The sequence below is a fragment of the Triturus cristatus genome, chromosome 5_1, assembly GCF_964204655.1.
Source record: "Triturus cristatus chromosome 5_1, aTriCri1.1, whole genome shotgun sequence".
Lineage (NCBI taxonomy): Eukaryota > Metazoa > Chordata > Amphibia > Caudata > Salamandridae > Triturus > Triturus cristatus.
In genome coordinates this window covers 148,296,109-148,316,242 of record NC_140587.1, presented here as the reverse complement: position 1 = coordinate 148,316,242, position 20,134 = coordinate 148,296,109, and the positions used below count along the sequence as shown (strand labels likewise).

General features: G+C 45.3%; 1 protein-coding gene across 2 annotated transcripts in view; it reads left to right on the top strand.

Moving 5' to 3' along the window:
* Positions 1-20,134, top strand: part of LOC146830440 (ranBP-type and C3HC4-type zinc finger-containing protein 1-like) — a 540,476-nt gene that overhangs the window by 496,494 nt on the left and 23,848 nt on the right. For both annotated transcript variants that reach the window (XM_085604678.1, XM_085604679.1), the window contains exon 12: positions 16,736-16,834. In XM_085604678.1, the coding sequence (XP_085460804.1) occupies positions 16,736-16,834 (99 nt within the window). The remainder of the gene's footprint in view (positions 1-16,735; positions 16,835-20,134) is intronic.

The window sequence follows — 20,134 nt, the reverse complement described above, 5'->3', positions numbered from 1 at the left end:
AAGACCTGCTTGTCATCCGTCAAGGGGAGGTTAGTTCAGTTTCTCACAGACTCTGCAGTGGGAAATGAAGTATCAGTGAGCCCAGCTCCAAAGAAAGCTGTCGGAGGAAAATATTGTGACAGCTGCAGACTTCTCTCTGTCCCCTACCCAGTGTTGATCGTGGTGATGGATGGATCCCTGCCTGATTGTGGCTGTCACCTGGGAGTGGAGTAGATCAGAGGTCTGTGTTCTCTGATTAAAACCCAGCTCCACATAAATCTGTTGAAGCTATGGGCCATCTGCTTGGCATTAAAGGCCTTCCTACTATCAATCAAGGGAACGCTGCTGCAGGTCCTCACGGGCAACAGCACTGTCATGTGGTACTTCAACAAGCAAGGCAGAGCGGGGCTCTGGATAAACATAAGCATTAGCAATATTCTCAACTCCAGGTCCATCATTAAAATGTATTATGGTGGTAAAACACCCCTACTACGACAGATGCCTACACAGCAGCTAACAACCTCCACCAATGGATCGCCAACTGCGCCAACACTCTGGCCCCCCTCCAGAACTCCACCAGATGACACAAAGTGAAAGCCACCTGATTCACCACGGACCCCCAAGAATCGAAGCGTTCTTGCCGACAACTGGAGAAAATGTAGAGAAACCGCAAAACCCCAGAAGCACGCTCCGCTTACAAGGCCGCAACTACGGCACACCACCAACTCATCAAATTAACTAAGAGAAACTTCATCCAAGACAGAATCCTCTCCAACTCCCACAACTCCAAGGAACTCTTCGCCATCATACAAGAATTCACCAGACCCCAACAACAAAACTACCGACGTCCCCCCTCCCAAGACCTCTGCAACAAACTCAGCTCCTTCTTCTCCACAAGATCAAGGCGCTCTACGACAACTTCGACAACCAAGACCATGGCAGCAACCCAACACCCCCATCAGCGATGCCATCCAGCAGACCCTCCTCACCTGGATCCCTCTCACCACAGAAGACACCTCAAAGACTATGAAAAGCATCCCCTCAGGAGCACCTACTGACCCCTGCCCACCGCACATCTTCCACAGCGCCACCACTGCCCCGAACTATGACGAACGATCTCCCTCGAGACCACCACATTCCCCAACGAATGGAAACGCGCCAAAGTCAAACCCCTCCTCAAGAGCCCACCGCAGACCCAACAGACCTCAAGAACTTTAGGCCCATCTCTCTTCTCCCCTATGCCGCCAAAGTCATCGAGAAAGTTGTCAACACCCAGCTGGCGCGCTTCAGAGAAACCAACAACCTCTTTGACACCTTTCAATCCAGATTCTGCAGCAACCACAGCGCCGAGACCACCATCATAGCGGCCACCGACAATATCCGCTCCCTCCTCGACCAAGGCCACGCAGCAGCCCTCATCCTCCTGGACCTCTCAGCAGCCTTCAACACGTTTCCCAACGCACATTAGCCACCAGACTCCACAACGCCAGCATCCAGGGAACAGCCTTAGACTGGATCCGATCTTTCCTCTCAGGCAGAACACAAAGAATAAGACTCTCGCCCTTCCTCTCTAAACCTACAGAGATTAGATGTGGAGTACTCAAAGGATCCTCCCTCAGCCCTCACACTCATGGCCCCCCTCGCAACCATTGTCAGAAAACACGGACTCAACATAGTCTCATACGCCGGCGACACCCAGCTCATCCTCTCCCTCACCAAGGACCCCAACATCACCAGGCGCAGTTTTCAAGAAGGGATGAAGGACGTCACAACCTGGATGAGCAGCAGCTGCCTGAAGCTTAACTCGGATAAAACAAAAGTCCTCATCCTTGACTCCACCCCCTCCGCAGGGGGAGAACACCTGGTGGCCCCCCCGCTCTCAGAAACCTCCCACCCATACAGACCACACTCGCAACCTCGGCATCCTACTCGACTCTTCACTCACCATGAACCGCCAGATCAACGCTGTGTCCTCCACATGCTTCAACACCCTCCGCATAATCTGCAAGACCTTCAAATGAATCCCCCCAACTCATCACCAGCAGACTGGACTACGGAAGCGCCTTCTACACCGGAATCAACAAAAAACTCCTCCACAGACTCCAAACCGTCCAGAACGCCGCAGCCAGACTTATCCTCGACATCCCACGACATGACCACATCACCCAACACCTCCACTGGTTCCACGTCGAAAAAAGAATAACCTTCAAACTGCTCACACATGCCTACAAAGCCCTCCATAACACCAGCCCCAATATCTCAACGAACGAATCTCCTTCCACGCCCCCAAGAGAAACCTCCGCTCTACTGACATAGCCGTAGCCACGGTCCCCCGTATCCACAGGGCCAGAGTGGGGGCCAGATCCTTCTCTTATACCATGGCCAAGACCTGAACGATCTCCCCCTCCGCATCAGACAAAGCCCAACAGTGCACCAATTCAGAAAGGATCTCAAGGCCTGGCTCTTCGGATGACCTACGGAGCTCGTACCTCCCCCCCCCCCCAGCGCCTTGAGGTCCTCATGGGTGGGTAGTGTGCTTTAAAAATCCCTGATTGATTGTATCCAACACAACCAATGACTGTGTAATGCTTTATGACTCGGACCGCATCTACCTGACACCATTGGTATATTGCCTTTTTAAGTGCTTGCTTAATTTGGTCCCTGGAGATCTAATGTTGTGAAATCTCTCCAGTTATAGATTCTCTCATATTACAGTGGCCTTCAACAGCCATCGGATTTTGGCCACATCCTTTCCAAAAATTTACTCAGGAACACTAGTACTGTCAGTTTTATTTCAAAGATAATGAGAATCACTTGCTGTAGCCTTCTAGACTCATTCGATATCAGTGTTACCTCTACACGTATTGCTTGAATTAGGATAGATTTTCTAATACCATTATCCACCTTTAAGATATGACCTTCTGTTGCTCACGTCAATGTAACTTTTTTTATGTACCCAGAAAGCTTCCCTTTAGGTTATATATGGCACTCCCTTGGTGTTATAAACCAAGATGACTAGTAATATTGAGCGATTTCCCACCATGTAGGTGTATGTCACTATACCCCAGTGATTGATTTTTCCAAGGGCATTCTGGTAGTTAATCCACCATCAACAACTAGTCACAAATAGGTTTTTCCAGTTTAGTTGCCTCTTAATGGCTAGAGCGGTTAACCACAGAGCTGGGGAACCGGATTCGAGTCTCGGCAGGGACGTCAATATCCTGTGATTCTGGGCAACTCACTTAATCTCCCTGTGCCTGACATAAAAATGAATGTGTCCATCTGTAACGCAAGTGGTGCTCATATAATGCGCTCTGATGCCTTAGGGTCTAGTTTGCGCTGTATAACCCCCCACCCCCCCAAAAGGCTTCTGGGTCTTTTCCAAAGGTTTTTCTTTCTAAGAAATGGGACTTCCCGTATGCTTCAAAACATTCGATGATACCAAGTGGTGGAGATGGGGAACCTCATATATGTTAAAGCCGCAGTGCCATGTAGTGTCCCTGAGACTCATGCATGAGATGTGTTTGTATAGCAGCATTCCGATAACGCTCAATTGTACATAAAAATCATGGCAATTGATGGCATCTTTTATCTTCATACCTGCCCTAAACGACTGCAGAAGCTGTCTTAAAACTTCATTATGTTAAAACTACAGAAGACTGATTCCGAGCACACGATTGAGTAAGTTGCCAGCAGAGTGGTGAGTTTCTCAGATATAGCCCTAAAGGCGAGTACATTCGCGCTGAGAAGGACTTTTAGAACATTATCCTCACCTAAAGAAATCTGCATGTTTTTTCCGTTGATGCAAATCTTTGAGGGCATATTGGTCTGTGGTGTACTGTTTTTTGTTTTTTTGGAGTAGAGGTGTTCACCGACAGAACATTGCTCTTAGTTCTTTCGGGGGGCAGTGACTTCTTCAGGAAAGGGTGCAGCTGTGTCCAGGCCGACCCCCCCTTCCTTCTCCCCGGCAAATAAAACAAGCACAAACATTCATCAAAATAGTCTTCTTGATCTGCACCTTTACTGCTTTATTCACTGTGATACCTTTTATAAATTATATCAGTTTTTCTTGTATTTCTGACCAGACTGAAATATATTTAACGATTTTAATACATATTATTGCTGGCTTCCTAATATGGCACAAATTAATAAATCATATATGTCTTCTAATAAAAGGAAACATGTTTCCTCGCCTCCACCAATAAAATAAGTGATTGAGCCACCTGATTCGTCAATTGTCAAAATGTTAGAGCAAATTCAGTTAATTCGTACTAATACGGATACCATAAGTCTAGATATTAAACATATTCAAAATGACATCGCTGCATTGTCTATGAAAGGTGCTGACAAGAAGATAGAAATTAGAGATAGCCAACTTCAGATTCTTGACTTAGAACATCGTAACAGGTTCTTGACCTGGAAAATCGTAACAGACAATACAACCTCTGTATTTTCAACTTTCCAGAACATATTGAGGGTCAAGATTGTAGTGCCTAATTTGAAACTTTTATACCCCAACATTTAAAAATTATCTTTCCAGAGAAATTTGAAATCGACAAGGCACATCTTATGCCATCTCACTTGAAGTCGAGTGGTGCTAAGCCGTGAAAAGTTAATTAATAATGTACTCTGTCATCATCATCTTGTCATGATTGTGAAAACTATTCATGACATACGTACTTTGGTAGTACGAGGAAGCAAAATCTACACACATCAAGACTTTACCAGAGAGACGGTTGTTATCCGCAAACAATTTGCTTCAATTGTAACTCGCCTCAAACAACTGGGATATAAATGTGGTCTTTATGATCCCTCAACAATGAGAATCTGGAAAGATGGTGTATCCAAATCCTTCAATGCACAAAGGATCTACTTTCTTGACCATCATCATTCTTGTCATTGATGCACAAGACACAGCGGCATCCTAGACCCTCAGCCTAACGTTGTCTCCCCTTATCTACATACTGATACCTCAACGCTGCCGTATAAAGCTTTTTTTATTCTCTCCATCTGGTTCTTAGTCGCCAGACCTTCATACTTCTGAATGTTCCTTTTTCCTGTCTGTCATATCCATGTTGTATGTTCTGTTTGTTATTTTTCTTTTATAAGCAACTTCTTTACTTTTATAGTGCTGATACATCTAATTTTCGACTTTTCTGATCTATATGTCCTTAGATTGTCACATTAAAGTATTATCCCTCATTGTTAAAGGGCTTCAACCTCCAGTCAAACATAAAAAGATTAACGAATATCTCTCTAGACACTAAGCGGATATTTGTATAATCCAAGAAACTCATGTGAGCTATAAGATATTATCCTCAATTATTAAGGGATGGTTTGGAAGTTATCTTTAAACTCCAGTTGATAAGAAGTCAAATGGAGTGGCTATTGTTTTTTCACAACAACCTAATTAGAGGGTTTTACATAAATACAATGATGCTAATGGTAGTTTTTTATGTGTTAAACTACAAATTGAAACATTTGGCTTAATTGTTGTTAATGTAGAAGGTCCTACAGCAGATGACCCATGTTTCTGGGAAACACTCACAACTGAAGTTGTTAAGTTAGGAAATGTTCCTTTGATTGTTGAGGAGGCTTTAACCTTATAACTTTACTAGATAGACATCCAAACTCCCAAAAATGTTTCATAACTTCAAATTATTTCTCAAATGTACTAGATGGCTTGATATTTGGATAATTAATTTCCGAAAAAGTAAAGAATTTACCTTATTTTCTAATCCGCACTCATCCTACTCCAGAATTTCCAACTATGTAATGATAGCATTTCTAGTTAAAATTGAAAATCTTACACTACCTTGACCCCGTTGCAGAATGAACACGGACATCCTTCTTCAATATGAACACAAAACCAAATTACTAGATACTATTACACAATTATTTACACTCAATCTAGATACTGATAGTTCTAACATTACTACATTGAATGCATTCAAAGCTTACATCAGAGGTATTGCTATTTCTATTATGGCAACAAATCAATTTATTCCAAACTCTCTAATCTAAAAAAGGTCATTCTAAAGACTGTTTATTTCTTCCAGTAGTAATTTAAATTATAAAAAACAACTTCAAAAATTACGATGTGAATAATATTCTATGCTAAACCGACGTGCAAGTATAGAAGTCTCCAACTCTAAAGTGGAATTCTACTTTCAAGCTAATCGATCTAATAAATTATTTGTCAATTATCTAAATGTCAAACATGATTAAAATACATACAAATGCAATTCATTCACAGTTTGGACAACTTGTAACATCTTCCAAAGATAAATTGAATGAATTTCAAAAATAATATTCTACCCTATAAGGTAACTCAGAGATGGTTGATTCTAAAATGATTGAAGACTTCTTATAGTCATGTAATATGCCTCTCCTTATTCAAGGTAATAAAGACTTTTTAGACACCCCAGTTTTTTTATTAGAGATGCGATCTCCCATTACATCGCCTTAATTCTGGTAAATCCTATTGCGCCAGCTTCAATTAAATGTCCTCTACAGGGTTCTGGCTTTATAAAATGTGGATGGCAGAAAGTCCCACATGCCAAAGGTGAGGAATGTAGGATTTTTGTTTGATGTGCAACTTAACCTTGCTGGTCAGACTAACCGGCTGACATCATCCTGCTTCTTCCTATTAAAAGTCCTGCGTAAAATCCTACCGTTCATACCTTTAGACTTCAGGAAAATGGTCATAGTCGCTATAGTCTTCTCCCGTATTGATTACTGTAGTGCACAATTCCTGGGAGTTGACAAGCGCCAACTATAAAACTTCAATCACTGCAAAACACAGCAGCCTGAGTGTTGCTCAATATCCCTAAATATCAAGACATCTCAAATAGTATAAGAGAGCTGCATTGGCTGCCGATCAAGAAGTGCATTGAGTTTAAGGCTCTGTGCCTGGTACACAAAGCACTGTGTGGCAGAGGCGCAGGAGACCTACAGAAACTAGTCCAGTTGTACTCACCTAAAAGGCAGATTAGATCAGCCAATAAAGGACTAGTTCAGGTCCCCAGGATCCGTAGGGCTAGATGGGGCGGCAGAAGTCTCTCGTACCGAGCATTGAAGCTCTGGAATGAGCTAACATCCAGCTTAAGGTTCCAGAACTCCAGGCCACGGTTCAGAAAAATGTTAAAGACCTGGCTTTTCCCTGCCAGGTATTGAAGCCGCTTTTACCAGTTAAATACCTGCTCCCCGGCTACATACAGCGCCAAGACACCTCGGCATTCATGCTCTCTGCAAGTCTATTACTTACTTACTAACTGACTTACTAGGGGGAGGCCACCTTTCTTCTTATGATTTGGAGCTGTCAGAGGATGTGTGAACATTGGAGGACACTTGTAACAGAGCTGGAAGCCAAGGTAGAGACTGGTACCTCCAAAAACCTCCAACTGATTATACTGGGCATATCCAATGACTTTATTCTCCCTAGAAAGCAACTACTGTTTTGCATGGTGGGCTTTGTTGTAGCTAAAAGAGACTTGGCTATGTTGTGGGGAGGGGGGACGCGCCCCCACAAGAACTATGTGGCAAGAGGGAATGAATAGATGCCTGGAGGCGGAACAAATGGTCTATGAAAGCTGTGACTGCCCCAGGCAGAAATTAAGAGCCTACCATGGTCTGGAGGCATCCCTGATGACATCTTAGTGGAGAGACCCAGCCTTAGTATCATCTCCCACCGAGAGGCACCAAGATGGTTTGTGCGGGTAGAAGTGCCAAGAGCGCCTACATCGGGTGACATGTGCATCTCGGGGCAGAAAGGGGAACATGGGAGGAAAGGGACTGGTATGTGTATGTGCTTGAACATTTATTGCATGCGTATAACAACAGTTTGTGTAAAATCAATAAAAATATATTTTTTAAAGAATCTGGCTAATCCTCTGGCCCTGATGGCATTTCTGCCACATTCACCATTTCTATGCAGTTAACTCCCCATCATTTCCATCTTTTTACAGATTTTGAAGGCAAAAACACAGTTGCTGGACCCTTTTCTGATACCTTAATCGTTGTAACTCCTAAATCGGATAAGGATCCAATTTTCTTTCTACAAGATTGTTTGCAGTTATAATAAGTTCATCCATGCTGACCAAGTTGGCTTAATGAAAAATAGACTGTCTGCTCATAATACTAGCTATACTATTGTATCAATATCAACTATATATTTACCTTTAGGATTATTAGCACTATATGTAAAAAAGGAATTTGATAAAGTCAATTGCCAATTTTTATTCAACGTTATGGAAATCTGTAATTTTGGTTTCCCATTTATTACCATGACTAAATCCTTCTACTTATTCCCTACAGCTAAGGTTTTAGTTAATGGGCATATCTCTACTTCCTTTTTCTTTTAACAAGGAACTAGGCAAGAATGTCCCCTTTCATCCCTACTTCTCCTTGTTACTATTGAACTTCTCATTACCTTTATTAGGAACTCCATACACAATAAAAGTATTCATATTAGTAATACCACCATTAAAACTGAAGCATATGCGGATTATTTTTTATTATTCATTTCTGATTTAGAATCTTCAATTCCGGCTATTCTGGATATAATCCGCAAATACTCTACTGCTTCAGGATGCACTTTAAGCATAAATAAAACTGATTTTTTTCTTTAAATGTCTACTGTACATCAGATATGATTAAACAATCTAATATTCTTTAGTGTCCAAATAAATGTAAATATTTGATTTTTTTCTCAATACATTGCACTTTAACTTAATAGTGAATATATTTTTCATATAATTACCACTAAGATACATAATTGGTGCTCGCTACATCTTACTTGGTGCAATTGAAGTGAATCAATCAAAATGATTATTGTACCCTAAATATTATATATATTCTCTGTTGCCTATCTATTTCCCTTCATCTTTTTACAGAACACTGCAACAAATGATTTCTCGTTATGAATGGAATGGGAAGACCCCAAGGATATGCTATACGCATCTTCAGTATGATAATGCTAATGCTGGTTTAAGATTACCTAGTTTTTATGATTAACATACTGTCTTTATTATATTACAAGATTCTTATTGGTTTCAAAATACTATGGTATTCTATACTCCTCTGTGGATGGAGATTAAAAAAGCTATAGATCAACCTGTTCCTCTATAGCCTATTCTGACTATCTCCTACACCCTGTCTGTTCTTAAGACGTCTCCAATTATAAGAGAAACTAAACGTGCCCTTCTATTGTCTTATACATTTTACAGCCTAGAAAGCCATTCGTCTCACAGAGCTGGTCTCCATTTCGGGTAAAGAATCAGAGGCAAAAACATGCTCTAGCTTGAGCTTTTTTTTTTTTAAAAACATCTTTTTATTGTTTTATACAAAGGCAAACAAAAACAATCGGCAATGACACAGGTAGATTGAGACAACACAATGGTGGCAGCAGCAAAGAAAACTCCATAGTGTTAAGGGTGACAAATTATCTTTTGAGTTACGTTAAGGAGATAGCAATTCCTCCTCTGAGGAGTGTACAGGCGCTAATCATATTCCTCCCCTGTAGTCGTCCCACCCAGCCCACACCGTAGACCACTTTCTGGGGCATCCTCGTACTACATATACAGTCTTCTCCCTGAACATACACCAATCGAGACTCTTCTCCCACGAGGCCAGGGTAGGTGGAGCAGCCGCCCCCTATTGCTGGGCTATTTCTCCTTTGGCCACCATTGCCCCTAGGGTGGCCCAGAGCCTCTCCATACTTATTAAGTCGGTGGGACCCCACATGTTAAGAAGACATTGTTTAGCCTCGAGACGAATGGTTTTATGTAGCACCTTCTCCATCACCTTATGTATTGCTCGCCAATACCTTTGTATATGATCACATTCCCACATTCTGTGGATGAAAGTACCCACTTGCCAACAACGGCGTCTGCAGTCACCCTCTTCACTCCTCCCCATATGGACTAGCTGTGGCCCTGTGATGTATGTCCTGTGGAGTATCTTTAGGTGAACTAATCGCAGACGTGCCGAGATCGCCACCTTACTAGGGGAGGCAACCACTTCACGCCACTCCTCGTCATCAAACTCCAGTCCATCTCTTGCCCAGCACTCACGCAGGTGCCCCAGTGGGTCAGGGGCGTGATTGATCAGTTTTATATACGTAAGGGAGATTGCTTTTTGGGAAAGGTAGCCGTACAGCAAACGATCTTCTAATGGCGAGGATTCTGGGGGGTGGGGCGGTTGTGCCTCTCTGTAGGGCCGTGGTGATAGCGTGTTGAATCTGCATGTATCGGAATAGTTCCGAGTCGGAAAGTTCATACTGCCGCTGAAGTGTGGCAAAGGGGACCATAGCACCCTTAACCCAAAGATCACCCAGGCGGGATATACCAATCAAGTCCCACTTATCAAACCCTTTCGTAGACCAGAGGTTACCCAACAATTCAGAGTCCCACAGTGTTGTAGTCAGCGTGAGCTTCCGGTCCCACCCTAGGCTCCTATTCATGGAGTGTCAAATAGTCACAGAGTGTTTGGTGGGGCCGGTGAGGGGGGAGTCTACGGGGGTTGGAATACAAGGCTCTATTATAATTCCCTCCGGGCAATAGCCACCTATCCATAGTAAAAGCAGGGTCGTTTGGCTGGCGATACGTACATTGATTAATAGCCGCTAGGTGGGATGCCCAATAATATCGCCGAATATTGAGGAGGCTAATACCCCCGTCATACCAGTTCAAGACCAATTTGTTGAGCGCTATCCGGGGCCTTCCCTCCCACAGCAGCTCTCTCTGCAGCCCTTCGATTTCTCAAAAATACAGTGCCGGGACCGGATCTGGGTAGTTTTGCAAGGCATAAAAGGAGCTGAGGCTGAGGCATCATTTTAAATAGCGCAGCTCTGCCCAATAAGGAGAGCGGTAATGACTTCCAACTGGACACATCCCTCTTAAGGCGCTGCAAGGGCAGGATCAGGTTCCGTTCATATCTGAGTTTAGGGTCTGCGGTAATAAAGATCCCGAGGTAACGAAAACCATCCCCCACAGCCTGCATCGGACAATTTTTAGGCAATGAGGGAGCTGAGCCTCCCAATACATATATAAGCGACTTGCTCCAATTGATCGAATAGCCCGAGTATTTACCAAATACGGTGAATATATCCAGCACACAAGTTAAAGACTTTTTAAGAGAGGCTAAGTAGAGGAGCACGTCGTCCGCATAGAGCGAGATTCGATCCTCCCAGTCTGCGGACCATCGCAATCCGCAGATCATACGGTCTGAATGGATCCAGGCTGCTAGTGGCTCGAGGGCAAGGGCAAACAGCAGAGGGGACAGAGGGCACCCCTGCCGGGTCCCACAATGCAGCTGAAAAGGATCTGATCGCCTATTATTGACTATCACCTGAGCCATAGGTTCTGAGTACAGAAGCCTAATCCAGGATATAAAGACCGACCCGAACCCCAGTTTGGCAAGGACAGCCAGCAAGTATGGCCACTCTATGGTATCGAAGGCCATGGAGGCGTCTATTGACACTATCACCGTGGGCTCTTCAACCGTATCCGCTCTCCCCAGGACTCCGTGGACCCTGCGCAAGTTGAAGGCTGTGTTACGGTGGGGCATAAAACCCGACTGGTCCGGGTGGACCAAAGTCGTTATCACACGAGCCAGCCGTGTGGCAGGGAGTTTGGCTAGAATCTTGGGCTCTGCGTTCAAGAGGGAGATCTGTCTGTAGGAGGTGCATTAGTTTCTGGGTTTCCCTTCCTTGGGAATGACAACAAGAGTAGCGAGCCTCTGATCAGGGGAAGGACGTCTACTCTCCTCAAACATGGATCGGAGGAATGGGGCGAGGCCATCGGGATGCAGTTTGTAAAGCTCAATGGGTAGGGCCATTTGGCCCAAGCGCCTTCCCCGAGCGTAGGCCCCTAATTGCCTGGGCTATTTCATCGTTAGTTAGGCTGCTGTCAAGGAATTTGGCGGCGTCCTCAGTGAGAGTGGGCAGACGGATATCACGAAGGAGACCCATAGAGTGCTCCTCAAGGAACGGGGAACCGGATTGGTAGACCCCGTCATAGTGTATATCAATGGGGTCGGTGTAGACTCTCCCCTCGGTGTCAGTCAGTTCTGGGACCATCTTGTTAAACCTGTTCCTTCCTGTCCAGCAATGCCAGGTGTTTTCCAGCCTTGTCACCCCATTCGTATATCCTCCCATCTTTCTCGCTCCCCCAACTCTTGGCCCTATCAGTGGCAATACTCTTGTATTCGTCTCTCTTGAGCTGCAGGAGATTGTTTCTGGGTCTAGGTCCCCAGCGGGTCTGTTCTCAAGGGAGAGAATATCTTTCTTGATGGCCTCAAGATCCTTCTGTTTTTCTTTTTTAACTCCCGCAATTAATGAAAGAATCTGTCCCCTGATCACTGTCTTAAACGCCTCCCACAAGGTAAGGGGGGAGTCAACCGAGTCCTGATACTCCCCAAAATACAGGTCAATTGCGAGCAAAAGACCCTTGCGGACCGCGGGGTTACGGAGAAACCAAGGGTTAATGGGCGCAATTACGCCCACACGCGTATTTCCCAGGAGCAGACGAGTCCACACGGGAGTGGTCAGAGATTCCCCATGCTAGATGCTGGATCTCATGGATATGTGTGGCCTGGGCCGCAGGAGTCAAGAGATAGTTGATGCGAGAGAAGCTGCGGATAGGCCAAAAGACTCAAAAAAAATCCGGAAGCCAGCGAAGTGAGGGGCCAATGTCTCGGGGGGGGGAGGGGGGGGGTTGATGGGTTGGGTGGTGATCAAGGGAGCCAGAGCAAACTGCGTTGCAATCTCCTCCTAGCAGTAGGAGACCATCGGGCAGGGAAAGCAACTGAGTCCCCAGGTCAGCATAGGTTTACGCCTGTAGGCCTGGCGGTACATATATTGACATCAAGGTGAGTGTGTTGCCTTCCCACTGGCCCGTCACTGTGGCGTATCTGCCCCATTTGTCGGTGTGTGCTGTGTGCATTTGAAAGGGAAAGGCGTTTTTGACAAGGATTCCCACCCCCCTGGATCCAGAAGTGAAACCAGAATGAACTACCAGCTTGTAGCCCCACCTGTTCAGTGCCCTATAGGAATTACCCACGAGGTGCATCTCCTGAAGAAAGACAATGTCTGGAGAGTGGCGTTTAAGATATTGGAGGACTAAGGTGCGCTTAACCCTGTTGCCAAGCCCGTTGACGTTCCAACTCATCAAGGCGAAACTCCTATCCCACTGTGTGTCCATAGATAGTGTCAAGTGTAGACCTGCCTCTGAAGGCCATCACAACTAGTGCTCCCGAATGACCTGGAACGAACAAACCCCCCACCCACTCCCAACTCCAACAACCCCCCTCCCCCCTGCACCATGGGCCTAAAAATCCCCATAAAGTAACCTGCAGAGTGCCTGTCGCCCATCCCTAAGGAACTAACTGTCTAAATGTGGGGAGAGAGGGAGACGCGCCACCCCTCCACCCTACCACCATTATCAATGTCAAACAACTTCAAACCCCGTATGGGACAGCCCCCTGTGCCACCTCATAGGAAAAAGTGGGCCAGCGAGATGGTAAAAAAGAAACAGTCAATGTACCTTTTGTCCATTAGGGCCACCCCAGGGAGGCCAGCCCAAATCTGCTCCAGACTCCGGACACAGCCCAGGAGCAAAATAACACGGGTAAGTCCGTAGGCAGTCCCACCAGCGCAAGGTCAGTGTGCATTGTGCTCAGCCGCGTCCCTCCAGCCTTCCAACCAGTCCGCCACATCTTCAGGACGCTCAAAGAACCATGGTTTGTCGTCTGCCTCAACCTGGCTTATTTGAGACCCTTATCTCTAAGTTTCTTTTTTACGGCAAGGAAGGATCTTCTTTGTTTCTGGACGGCCTGGGTGAAATCCGGGAAGAAGGAGATGACTGCATTTTTGTATTTAAGAGGGGGAGCTGCCCTGGCACACTGAAGGATTATGTCCCAGTCACAGAAGTTAAGCAGCCTAACCAGGAGGGGACGGGGGAGCCCCAGGCCTCGGACGTCCCCTGGGGACCCTGTGCACCCGCTCCACCACGAAGAACTTGGACAGGCCCTTGGGGCAAATATGCTTGAGTATCAGTTCCTCGACAAAGAGGTCAGGCGACTGCCCTTCCGTCCTCTCTGGCACTCCGATAATGCGTACATTATTGCGTCAGGAGCGCCCCTCGTAATCGTCCAGTTTGTCCTCCGCGTACTTACGGAAGGATTGCAGATTGTGGAGTTCGGTTTGGATCTGCGAGACGTCCTTGACCAGGCTGGACGTGGTCACCTGGAGCTGCTGGACCTTCTTCATTTTTGCAAAGTCTGCCCTGATGAGGGTCATCTCCACTTGTATGGCATCCGTTCTCTGCTCCATCGAGGTGCGAACCCCAGCTATTGCCTCCATGACATCCTTCAGGGAGAGGCCAGGAGGACCATTTTCCATGTCGTCTGACTGCTCGTCTCGGGAGGAGGCCGCAGGAGCAGGCGCTTTGGAGAAGGTGTATTTGTCCAGTCTGCTTTGCTGTGACTGCTTGGTGCCCTTTCCACTCATGATTATTGTGTCAACTGTTCCGCACCTTGCAGTCTGTTTGTAGGACACAACAGTCTCGCCTCAAAACCGCAAGTGTGACCCAGTCCACGGATAGTTCAAATCTGTGGTAGCCCTGGCAAGGACTGCGCAGGTCCTCGCCTACCACCGCACCCCAATCAGCGGTGTGACCTTCGTAAGCAGTTGTGGGAGGGGGACCCAAACATGTACTCACGGATAGCAGCGGTATAGGTCCAGGGACAGGGTCCAGCTCCAGGGGGCCGACCCGTATCTCCGCGATCTGCGCACTTGGGGCAAGTCGAAGTCTGCTAGATCCTGAGGTCGTATGGCCCGAGGCTCAGCTGGCTGTCCGGGTGCACAACAACTAGGTCTTAGCCTCCCCCCCCCCCCCCCCGACTGGCCACAGCCTCCAGCGCAACACTGCCACAGGCACACCGTTTCAACCGTCACAGCGGGCACCTGATTAGCACCACCGGGGGCTCCAGAAGCACCAGGGCGCCCCACTCACCTCAGTAGCGCAACAGGAACGAATGCACAGCGAGAGGTGAGGTCTCCCGAAGACTCAGCCGCTTTCTGGATTGTCGAGGGGGAGGGCGCTGTCACCACGACACCTCTGTCACTTCCCCCCCAAGAGTAGGCCTCAATCTATGGATTGCCACACCTCCGCGGCCGCTGGCAGTCGCAGGACGTGCCAGGCCTCACTGCCACCACAGGCCCAGGCTCAAAGCTGCGTGAAGGCCGCCGAGACTACAACGCACCTCACTCGTTCCACGGATCCGGAGCAGCAACCGCAAACCGCCAGGTCGGGAACTGGGCACTTCCGAAGGCTGTCCACGCGATCGGGGCTAGGATAAATGTACCGGATGGTGTGGTTAAGGGCTTTCAAGGACGGAACTACACCCTTACGCGGCCATCTCGCTTCAGCGCGAAGCCACGCCCACCTAGCTTGAGGTTTTTAACCCCTTCAGTGCCACGCCCTTTCCCCCTCCTGTGCCGGGCGTTGCATTAGTGGGTGGGGTTCATGACAAGATAGTCTCGTCATGGGCACAGCGCGACCGTGCTCCATGACGAGACTATCTCGTCATGGGCACAGAAGAGGTTACATTTAGATCAACTTTTTCTCAAAGCATTCTCATCAGGTGCCGCCTCCACTGCCTGCAATGTTTTACCCCTTGAAATCAAGACATTTCCCTATACTTCTCATCAAGAAATCATCTTAAAACCTTTCTCGGCTGTCAGTTTGTAAACCAATGACAATAAACTGAATTAACATCCTAATACATGTAATGCAATTATTTTGTTATTATTGCATTGGACTTCTTTCTTTATTTATTTCTATAGTTAAATTTCTCATTCTGTATGGTTTAGTATGTTTTTTCTGAAGCTGAGTTAGATGTTGAGCACATTAATACCATACGGTCCAGGTTAAGCAAAAATAAAGAGAGCTGTGATTGTCTTTGCAATGCGAAGCAATCCACATATTTGCTTGTTATGTGTGTCACCGCAAATCAGTGATTTCAGTGTTAATTTTCGTCTTCTGTACTCAGCAATAAAATTACCTCTATAAGACCTCAAGACACAAGTAGCAATCCTATTTGTTCTCAAAACAACTGTGAGGGTTGTGATGTTACTTTGTGATGAGGGTTGTGAAGAGTGAGGGTTACTTTTAATAACGACTTTATGATACGACTATGACAACTATTGTGTACTCCCTGATGGACGCAATATTCTTCTCACTATCATAGTTAGTTCATAGATATTAGCTGAATAAACCTTTACTAAAAGACTACTTTTGGACAAGCCTTCAAATGGGTCGTCAGGCGAATGATGTCAAAGTAGACCTCAAAATCCAAACTGGCATCAGCAAACAAAGCTCATTCTAGAGCACCTCTACTTGTTGGTGATTGTTAGCAATACAGCACAGGGTACCGAGAATAGTTTTTTCTCTACAATGGATGTCCCCTCTAACAATATTCTGAATGGTGATTTGAAGTAATTTCTGAAAACTGTCAGATGATGAATGCTATTTGTGATCCAACTTATACTATGTCTATCTTGCACTAGGTACAATACCTGTAATGCTCATTTTGATTTTGCACCACAGATAAACCCTTTGACTGAGTTGTTGTAGCTGTTGTGTTTACATTCTTCTTATCTCTAATCTGATGCCTGGACCAGCATCATGAGATTCCACACAGGAGGAAATGACATTTTATTGGGCTGAAATGTGTTTTTATGTTTTCCTTTTAGGCCATTCACGCGGGAATGAACTGTCGTCAATACCAAGACGACATTCGAATCCGAGCTCAGAATGATTCTGCCGCTCGCCAGACCAATGACATGCTAAAGGTAAAACACGTACACAGAGGTGTGGAACTTGCTATGGATCCTTTCTTTTTTTTTCAAGGTACAGACCTAATTATAAACCGCTACAACAATAAAAAGGACTGCAAAAAAACCTTGGGTAAGGGTGATGTATTGGACCAATGGATCCCAGGAATGGGGGCTACTTGGAGTGTGCAGCACTAAAGTGAGACCTGTTTGGAGTCCTTAATGTGGTTCTCATAGAAGAGGTTACTGGTCAAAGTGAAGCATCATGTGGAAAGCGGTATTTAAAAATATAAATGGTATTCAGGGAGGAAATATGAAAGACTAGGAGTATTTTACTATGCTTCATGTTACTGATTTTAGAATAATTAGAATCCTGAATGGAATGCTTATATTGACTATGCCAAACAGACGGCTTATAATGAGGACATTTACATCTGTTATGTGCTTGCATTGTAAACTCAGTTAAAATATGACAAGCACAGATTGGGTTATGTTACTGACTGCAGGCAGAGTTTAGGCCAGCAGTGCACGCTAATGTTCATTTTCCTATGGTTAGAACATTGACAAGCACTAATAGATGTTATTATCTATATACATGCAAGATGTTAGACCTGTCAGCCTTAGGGTGGCCTTCCCACAAACCTTTTGCCTACTTACCTCCAATTTTTGCTGACATTTGTTTTTGTTGACCATAGGAGTCTGTGCACTTTACCACTGCTAACCAGTGCTAAAGTGCTGGTGCTCACTCCCCTAAACATGGTTTGATTGGCATACACCTAATTGGCATACTTAATTTATTTATAAGTCCCTTGTAGAGTGGTATACCATATACCCAGGGCCTGTAAATCAAATGCTACCAGTGAGCCTGCAGCTCTTTTCGTGCCACCTACTTAAGTAGCACTTTAAAACATGTCCCAGGTCAGCCACTGCAGCCTAAATGCAGTTTTAAACTGCCATGCCGACTTGCATTTTAACCCCCTTGCCAAGCCCTTTTATTACATATATGTCACCCCAAAGGCAGTGCCTATGTAGCCCATAGGGCATGGTGCTGTGTAGTTAAAAGGTTGGACATGTACTATTACGTTTTATGTGTCCGGTTAGTGAAAAACTCCTAAATACGTTTTTCTCTACTGTGAGGTCTATCCCTTCAGTAGGATAACATTGGGGATTCCTTAATTAATTTATTAAGATGTTATTCTTAATTGGAGCAAGTAGATATATCCCGTTTGGTACCTATGAAACTGTAATAGAAAACCCGTTTTAATGGGAAACCTAATTTTTCATTACAATTTTGAAAATGACACTTTTAGAAAGCTAAGGAATCAGCTACAAGAGCAACCCTTAAACCCAGATATAGTAGTACAATAAATTTCGAGCGAAAAGAAGTCTCAAAGATGTTACACAAACTTGACAACACATAAACCAGGACCAAATAAGTACTGACACATTTATAGGACAAGACAACAAAAATGGCACAGACTCAAATGTGCAAAGAGAGAGTTTATAATTACTATATATGCATAAGTGAAATTACAGCAGGCCAGTCAGGTGGACTGGACAGTACCTAGAACTCCCAATTCAAATAATTGGGAGAACAGGTAGTCAATAGAGCGTACACAGTGTGTCACCTGTGAAAACCTTTGTAGCAAAACACACTTTTGGAAAGCTGGCATTTTCCAGCCCTTAGTGTCTGCAGCCTGTCTTGAGTCACTTGATTGGGTGTAGCTGACAGACTTTGTGAATTCATCCCCGACAGTCACACAATCTTGGGATTAGGTGTGCCTCAGTGGGCCATTTGCTGGCAGGATGGGGGCAGAGCTGAGCACAACCCCACTTACAACTGAATAGCTTGTGTTCTGCCTTCAAACAAAGGGCCTGACAACCCTGTATTGTCACTGCAGCCAGCTTGGAGCCAGGGCAAGGAAGTCAGGAAATTCCATGCACTTCAAAGAACCTTTCCAGATGCTTCTCCCACCATCCTGAAGAAGGGCACCAGGGTGAAAAAATTGGACTTTCAGACCCACTCTTCAGTTTACTACTGGACCTGTGGAAGGACTCTCAGAAGACTGCCTGCTGCTGTGACCTGCTGTGTTCTCTATCAGACTGGTGCTGTACCTGGAGCCTGCCTTGAATCCTCAGTGGCCAGCCATGCTGTTGAGCCCTGCAACTTCACTTACACCCAGGACTACCAGAAGTGACTCCAAAGGCTAGTTTGCTGGTCTCCTATTTACCCCATCAGTCCTGGACCCTTGGTTGTGGTGCTAAAGGTGCCTAGATGGGCAAAAAACAAAACTGAGGACACAGTTTGGCCCAAAAGTGTTCTGAGAACCAAGAGGTGATTTGAACAAGCCTCCTCCACCCGTGATGCATCGCATGTCGGATTGACTTTGCTGTTTTTCCCGCTATGTTCTTCACCACAGCAGCAAATCCCTTTCAGGGCCCCTTCGCAAAGAGGTATTATGGCTTTTACACAAGGCCATCCGATGACGACGCTCCCATTGCAGACACCTCCTGAGCCTTGAACTTTACCTTCTCAGACACTTTTTCTCAGGATTTCTTCTAAGTGCGAAGGTAAGCGCTGACTAGAAACAATCCACTTCTTATATCCGAACAGCGCTCCATTGTGGTCGGCCATATTTTTCAACTTTGACCCAGTCTTGTACGACTAGATGTCCATGGTTTAGGCTTTGAACTTTTAGGTGCTAATTTCCTCTAAAAACGTTTTCTTGTGGTGTGTTTTCACTTTATTACTGTCTGTGTGTTGCCTAAATACTTTACACATTGCGTCTAAGTTAAGCCTGATAGGTGTTTTGTGCTAAGCTATCCAGGCTTAAGCACAGGTTAATTTTGTGACATTCTTTGGTTCACCCTACAAGGGATTGTGGTTGCTGCTTGACCAGGGCTCACATCCCAGTGAACCAACAACCCCATTTCTCAAACTAGATCTTTGAGGTTTCAAATTCTATGCAGCATTGATGTCATATATGTTAACAAAAATGTGTTAATTGTGGCTTTAGATGGTCTGGATAGTCTGTGAGGTGCTAATCACAATGATCTAGTCAGATAAAACCTATCTATCAATCTAACCATATGTCTAGTGTGAAACTACACACAAATTCCAGCCTTTTATAACCTAGCCAGATTTGTTGCATTGCTGAGAGAAGTCTCTTTTATGGTTGTTCTTTTGTCCTGCTACATACTTAATGTATGAATGACGAGTTTGTAAAGTTACAAAAAATGAGGTTTCTTAGTGGACGCCATCATTGTCCCTCTCTGGGGTCTCTTGGTAACTCTTATTGGCAGAAACCAAGGGGATAG